The 8,194-nt window shown below is 38.8% G+C and overlaps 1 protein-coding gene across 1 annotated transcript; it reads right to left on the bottom strand.

The window, feature by feature from the left end:
- Positions 1–2,983: 2,983 nt before the first annotated feature.
- Positions 2,984–3,884, bottom strand: LOC142629211 (uncharacterized). The gene is made up of 3 exons (XM_075803177.1): positions 3,508–3,884; positions 3,246–3,382; positions 2,984–3,162 (listed from the first exon to the last, which is right to left on the bottom strand). Exons 1-3 carry the CDS (start codon positions 3,882–3,884, stop codon positions 2,984–2,986), a joined length of 693 nt encoding a protein of 230 aa, XP_075659292.1.
- Between the last annotated feature and the right edge of the window lie 4,310 nt (positions 3,885–8,194).

The raw sequence follows: 8,194 nt of genomic DNA on the forward strand, positions 1-8,194 counted from the left end.
AAACTAGTGTTTATGCATGAACATGTGACGAACAATCAAAAACATGTGAAGAACACATAAAAACATTTAAGAACATTCAAACATATTCAAGAGAATTTAAATAATTACTGTCATGCTTTAATCCTAAATTCTCATCGTGGCAATACAAAAAAATAAGTTAGGGAAAGGGATTATACCTTTATTCAATATCCATATGGTGGATGAGGAGACTCTTGAGGGAGGTCCTAAGGGTGGAGGAAAAGAAGAGTTAGGAGAGAAAAAGTGAGTCTCACTCAATATCTTGAGTTTCAAGAAGACCAAGATATGACAAGACTACTCAACTCCCTAGAACTCAAGATAGGTGAAGGGAGAGGTTTTTTTGTGTCTGGGAATGAAGGAGAGGAAAGGTTTATATAGTAGTGGTGGAGGAAATATGAATGGAAGACCATTAATGAGGGTTGACAAAGAATCATGAACCTAGACCTCATTTTAGCTTAGAGGAAATCTGGAGCATTAAATGCAGAGATAGGTGGGAGTGTGGAGCAAGCCAAAATTCGGTTTTCCAATAGCTACTGTAACAGCCTGTAGAGCCAACTTCAAAAAATCATATCTGACTCAATTCTGATCGGAATTGTCTCGTTCTTATGCTCAAATTGAAGCCCCGGATGTCTAGTTTCTAGGAAAATTAATCTTATTCACAGATTCAAAATATTATGAGAGATATCGATGAAATAGTGAGCAGAGGTCATTTGTTAGAAAATGGTTTCAGCACAATTAACATTAATAGGTCCTAAATTAGTTTCCAATTAACATTAATAGGCTCCAATCACTCCCATTTCAGACTTAATTGATTCCAAATTTACTCTAATTAAAAGATAATTGCACAAATTACTCATTGAATAATTAATGTTTAATTATCTAGTTAATTAGGTGTGTGCAACCCTACCATAAAATGTAGTCCTAACCAATCAAATTATGACACATCATTGATCTCAAATTGATTATACATATAACCGATTGAAATCAATTATTCATAATCACATATGGTCGGACTCAATTTTTGATAGTGCATCCCAGTCATTAAGACTTGATTTGATGATAACTTTCAATCTGGTGGTCCGATTAGGGCTTATAACTAGTCGATTTGATCGTTACAACATCAAGATCATTTTGGTGAAATGAGATTAAGGATCTAATTACTAGAATCAAGATGCATATTTTCAAGGCAAAATTACCCTTTTACCCTTCATGTGAGGTTAAATGCGGGTTGCAAAATGAGGTGTCAACACCTTCCTTTTCTTATTTAGATGATTTCATTTTTCCTCATTGTATTACTCACTGTTTACTCATACTCAAGGGACTTCCTTCATAGGGCTTTTGGTGTATGTTGATGATATTTTACTTATTGGAAACAATCCTGATTGTGTGAACAATTTGAAGAAGTTATTGGATGATAGATTTGGTTTAAAAGACCTTGGTTCTTTGAGGTATTTCTTAGGTCTTGAGGTGGCAAGGACTAGTGCAGGTATCGGTTTGACACAAAGAAAATATGCACTTGAAATTTTGAAGGATGCTGGTTTTCTAGGATCAGAGCCAGTTAAATTTCCTATGGAGCAAAATCTAAGGCTTTCAAAATATGAAGGGAAGATGTTAGCAGACCCTGGGATGTACAGAAGGTTAATTGGGAGACTACTATACTTAACTTTGACACGGCCTGACATCACTTATGTTGTGCATAGGTTGAGTCAGTTTGTCTCAAAACCCAGAGAGCCTCACTTACTGGCTGCTCATAGAATACTTCGGTATATTAAAGGATCTCCAGGTAAGGGACTTTTCTTCTCAAGTACCTCTGATTAACACATTAAGTCCTTCTGTGACGCTGATTGGGTTGGGTGCCTTAATACAAGGAGGTCACTGACAGGGTATGCAGTGTATTTGGGAGAGAGTTTGATAGCATGGAGATCAAAGAAACAAGGAATAGTTTCAAGATCATTAGCAGAGGCTGAGTATCGGGCAATGGCCAGTGTAGCATGTGAAATAACCTGGGTACTTCAATTACTTAAGGATTTAAAAATTGAGCACCCCAAACCAGCTATACTCTTTTGCGATAATCAAGCAGCCTTGTATATAGTTGCTAATTCAGTCTTCCATGAGAGGACTAAGCATATTGAGGTAGACTGTCATCTGGTTCGAGACAAAATTCTGGAAGGAATGATTAAAACCTTTCATGTGAATTCAAATGCTTAGGTAGCTGATGTATTTACCAAAGCTTTAGGCTTCACTTCTTTCACAAGATTGACACAGAAGTTGGGCTTGCAAGATATTTTCATGCCAAAGCTGTTGCCAAAGGAGTTACTGCCTGAAACTCCTGAAACTCATCTTCAAGTCCATGATCTTCCAGTTCAGGACTTGAGGGGGAGTATTAAAATAAAAGAAGGTCAACACGGTGGAACAAGCCGAGTAAAGAAGAAAGAAGGAAAGACTAAAGGGGAGTCCACGTGTTAGAGAAGCAAGAAGAAGAAAATAGAAGAAATGACAGATGTCTCCACGTGCTAGAGAAACAAGAAGAAGCAAATAGAAGTGACAGATGTCATATTGTAATTGGATGTATTAATAATTAGTTAGTTAGTTATTTTTTTGGTAGAAATTTGTTAGCTTCTATTAGCCCCTGTTTCGTGTATATAAAGCACATGAGATAATTATTTTGTAACTACTTCATTTTTCTTTAATCAAAGAGAATATTCAGTTTTTCTCTATTTCTAATAGTAAACATAACATTTTTTTTAACATGATCCATTATAAGCTTGACCTAACCTTCCGGAACACCCAATTTTAACATGATCCTTTGTAAAAAAGCCCACTCTACTCTATCATAAGTCTTACTAACATCCAACTTTAACGCCAAACTACCTCTCTTTCCCTTCTTTTTGCAATGCATGGCATGAAGAGCTTCATAAGCAACAAGAATATTGTCTGTAATGAGTCGTCCAAGGACGAAAGCACTCTATGTGGGGGATATAACATGTGGGAGGATTTGCTTAAGGTGATTGGCCAACACCTTTGCAATAATTTTATAAATCACATTACAAAGACTAATAGACCTATAATCAGTTATCTTCTCAGACACCTTAATTTTAGGAATCAAAACAATATAAGTAAAGTTTATCTCATTCACCATATTCCCTGAATTTAATTAAGAAACTACAGCAGACACAACACTATCCCCACAATATGCCAATATTTTTGAAAAAATAGAGCATTCATACCATCTAGACCTGGTGCATTCGTAGGACCCATCTGAAACAATGCAGCTCTAATCTCTTCAGCCTCAAAATCTTTGGTCGGCACCTCACACATATCAGCTGTGACCTTTTGTGGAACCTGAGCTAAGCATTCCTCCATTCTATTACATTCACCTGAAGCAAAAATAGATTCAAAGTAATATCCTCACACCACTGCCCTTGTTGATCCTTCATCCCATGAATGAAATTTCTCTTCCTTCTTTGCGAAGCCTTAGCATGAAAAAACTTGGTATTCTTATCGCCATGTTTCATCCATGCTATCCGCGCTTTTTGGTGCCAATAAATTTCCTGCTTTCGAAGTAAATCATCCAAGGTTTTACTAAGTTCCACAAATTGATTTCGGGCTTGTACCGTGGATGGGCCATGATCAAGAGCAGCAAGCCGGTTCCGTAAAAGCTTTATTTCCTCCTTATCAGGATGTGTTTTGGACGCCCCCCACGCATGCAGTTCACTCCCACAAATCGCTATCTGCTGCCTAATCACATCCAAGGCCGACCCACCTACAAAGCCACTACTCCAAGCTTCGGTAACCACATCTTCACACCCGTCCCACATTAACCAAGACTCCTCGAATTTAAAACCACTTGGACCCCTTACATACATCTGGTTATCATCCAAAATATTTAGCAATATTGGTAAGTAGTCTGACGCATGGGTGTGTAGGTGAGTAACATTACTCCTCGGAGAGATGGCTCGTCAAGCTTCGTAGGCCACTGCACGGTCCAGCCTTTCCTTTATATTGGCAGCCTTAAATCTTCTATTGTTCCAAGTATAAGGGTACCCACGATACCCCAAATCAACCAACTGACATTGCTCTAGAGCTTCCCTAAAATCATAAATTTGCCGTGGATCCGACGCACACAAGCTAAGCTTCTCTGTTGAACTCAAAATTGCGTTAAAATCACCAATACAAAGTCATGCACCCTCAACGAACGATTTTATATGATTCAGTAAACCCATGACTTAGCTTTTTGGCTTGCCTCAGACCAACCATAAAACCCTGTCAAAAACCAAACCCGACCGTTTTCCTCAACCACCTTAGCCAGAATGTGATGATCCGAAAAATTGATAACTCTAAGGTTAACATCATTTTTCCATAACATAGCCAACCCGCCTCCCCAACCTGGTTTCTTAACAACAAACTTATTTGGAAGTTTAGTATTCTTGCAAATCTGCGAAAATCCATTAACAAACAATTTTGTCTCCGTCAAAAAACAAACTTTGGGTGCTTGTGCCTCTACAATGTCGCAAAGGCCTCGAACTGTCCAAGGGTTACAAGGGTGATCAACCACCCCGCCGATCCATGAACGGTATCTAGGTCATCGTTCAACAAAGTTTGTTTTTCCCGCTTCGAAGAACGATCATCAATATTGCAAACACTATGCTCTTCCTCACGCCATGTACTCCCTCTTTTGCCAAGTTCAACAGAAAGAGGATATGTAAGCCCCACATCCACATGTGTCATCTTGGTCCACCTTCCACTCAACCCACCATCCCGGTCCACTTCCTTAGTACGTCTCGGCCCAACCTGGGAGTCAACCAACAATGACCCAGAATGTCCAACCTGTAAAGTATCATTCAACTCGTGATTCCCCAGATTTCTCCGCGGAGCTTCCTGATCATCATGCACTTCCATATCAGTCACACTGATTGCCGGATTTTCCTTGACACAATCCCTAGAATCACTCTCAATCCGAGGACTCGGACATGGACTAATCGTACCAACACCGGCAACTCCATTAGTCATCTTGTCCAATGTATCATTCATAGTCTGTTTTGACCCCGATCCATGCACTATTGGACTTGCATCAGTATCACCTGCATGTGGCCTAGACTCTTTCTGCCGCGGAGGAGAGTGTTGTCTAACTGTCGTTGCACGCAGCCAATCCCCATACTGGTAATCAATGTCTTCTCCTGACTTCTTGAATTCAAAGTGTGCTGCGCAATACCGAAGATCATGTCCCATTAACCCACAATAATAACAGAACAGCGGAAGACGTTCATACTTAAAAGTAGCCCAAGTGTGTTCCCCTCCTGAACCAACCAAGAAACCCCCTCTACGAAGCGGTTGCGCAATTGGAAGGGCCACACTAACACGAAGGAAAAGACCCTGATCATCCCTTAGTTTCCTGGATTCTACTTCTTCTACTTGCCCCAGACGACCTCCTATTTCAGTTGCCACCTTCGGGGATAGCATATCAAAAGGAACCCCCCCAGACTTGGACCCAAAGAGAAGCATGTTCAAAAGATACATTCCCAACACACATACCTCTTTTCCACTTACATAGCATAAGCAGTTGGTTGTCAAAAGACCACGGACCGCCCCGATAAACCCGATCCATCTCAAACTCCGATTTGAACTTGAACTAAAAAAGATTTTCACCAACCTCTACGATCTGCAATCCATCCTCAAGGCCCCACGATCTTCTGAGGGTGTTCTTAGCAGCCTGCTTATTGAAAGGTTTGCACGTGAGAAATCTCCCAGTCAAACTCAGAGTGCAACCCTCAATATCGTCAACTCGACCCTCATCAGAAATAATAATATCCTCCTCTTCCGCCGTCGTCAACCGTAACTTATTGAGACGGCCAAGTACCTTGTCTGCCATGTTAAAACCTCCTCCAAATCAAAGAACCAGTGAAAATAAGATGGGCGGCGCACAAGAGTAAACCAAAAAAACCTAAAAACCTAAAACCAACACTAAAGGGAATAAAAGTGTAAGAAACAAAAAGGAAGACCGAGAACACTAAGAAAAAAGGGTTTAAGGGCTGGGTTTAAGGACTGAGAATAAAGACGTAGAGATAAAACCCTAAAGGGAGAAAAACCTCGAGAGCCGAGGAGGGAGAGCTCCTACATACGAGGAGAGGGTGTTTTTTGTCTCTCTCGTCTTAAAGCGTAAGAAAAGAAAAGAAAAAAAAAAAAACTAAAAGTTAGGTTTTATAAAACTTAAGAACAAACGTAATATTATTCCAGTAAAATTTAAAAATATTTGAGTATTAAGTAATATTGTTGGGTTAGAGTACTTTCGTTAGTAACCACTCTTGTTCAGCTAATCCGCCTCTTACTTTTAATATATATCTCTCCCACACAAAAACGTTAGATATTAGTTCCTTCTCTTGATTCTCGAAAAAAAAAAAAAAAAGTTCCTTCTCTTACTTTTCAATTTTCATCTCTCTCTCTCTCTCTCTCTCTCTCTCTCTCATAGACACGCACATTTGGCTTTGTTGTTTACGATTAGGTTGTTGGGGTGGGATCAATGACTGAGTTCGATGGTAGTTGAGGTTCGGCGACTGGGATCAGACTCATCAGAGACAGACACCACAGCCGTCTTAATCTGTTTCTATGTTGGGTCACCTTGTAATTTCTTGATTTCTTTTTGTTCTTGTTTAAAAAAAGGGGTTAGGACTTAGGAGAATTTTGTGAGCTTGATTTGGAGATTCTGGGCTAGGATTTTATAGAATTTTGTGTGTTTAGTTTGGTGTTTATGTTTTATACGAAAGTGAAGGATTTGGGGATTTTGACCAAGCTTCAAACATACATACCATCTCATATTGTCTTCCTCATAATTTATGTACAAGATGCTACCTGCCCATTTGTTATTGACAATACCAAGTCTAGTTTTTTAAGCGAATTTGGAATAAAGTTCAGCAAAAGTTTCTGTTTTTTTTTTTGGGAAATTCATTATCTTTAATGGCTGTGAAATTTTATTATGGTTTCTGGTTTTTTCGTACAATGTGGGGGAATATTGGATTTTTTTTGTTCATTTGGAATCTCAATAGAGGTTTGTTTAATTTTTTTTTTTTTTTTTTTAAGATTCTAATCATCATTGGTCAATTCATTTTCCTTTTACTGTTTGGGCGTTTCACCATCACCACGTGAATTTGTTTATTTTTTGCGGCCTTTCACCGTTACAAACAATTTCTTCCATTTCTCTCTTAGGGTCCGTTTGCTTGGGAAAATGGAAAAGTGAGAGGATAGAAAAGTGGGAGGATAGAAAAGTTTTTAGTTTTCTTCAGTTGTGTTTGGTTGAGAGGGTGGAAAAGTAGAAGGATGAAAAACTTTTTGGTTTGGTTAAAAATAAGGTTTGTATAAATTTACCATCATGTCCTTAAATAAAAGAGAAAGTAATACATTACATTTAAAAAAAAAAATGTGTACAAATGAAAGTGGACATTTCAAAAAAATAGTATAAGAAATCATCCAAAAGTGTTTTCTTAAAAAATAATAAAAATAAAAATTAAGAGAAAAAAAGAAAGAAAAGAAGAACCCACCCCTTGACCAAACAAAAGAAAGAAAGAAAAAAAAAAACAAAACAAAAACAACGTTACAGTGGATAGTCAAAAAAAAAAAAAACTAGAAAAGTGGGGCAGTTTTGTCAAAAAAAATTTCTCACTTTTCACTCCAATTTTCTTTCCAATTTGGAAAGATTGTATTTTGAAGGAGGAGGAGAGAAAACTTGTGGACCCCACCACTTTTCTCTCCCCCTCCCCCTCTCAACCAAACAGTGAAAAATGACATTTTTCATCCTATTTTTCTCTCTTTATTTTCCATCCTCTCTATTTTCACTCCAACCAAACACACCCTTAATCACACCAATGATATTGAGGAAAACACAGAGAGATAGAGATAGAGATAGAGAGTAACGTAATGTCTGGGCGTTGGTTTGGGGGAAGATTCAAAATGTGATTCCTCGGCTCTGGATTTCCTTAGCTTAGCCCGGGCCTTGGTGGAGAAACTGAGTAGGGAGGATCTCGAGGCATGGGCAATGGTAGTATGGTCCATCTGGAATGCACGAAACCGATTCCTGTTCGAAGCTGCTCAAACTCCCCCGCATGCTATCCTAAAGGGAGCAATCTCGTTATGGGAAGAGTACCAACATTTGGTCAGTAGCAGCTCATGTAGCTGAGTACCTAAG

This window comes from Castanea sativa, chromosome 3 (assembly GCF_040712315.1).
Source record: "Castanea sativa cultivar Marrone di Chiusa Pesio chromosome 3, ASM4071231v1".
In the NCBI taxonomy this organism is placed as follows: Eukaryota; Viridiplantae; Streptophyta; class Magnoliopsida; order Fagales; family Fagaceae; genus Castanea; species Castanea sativa.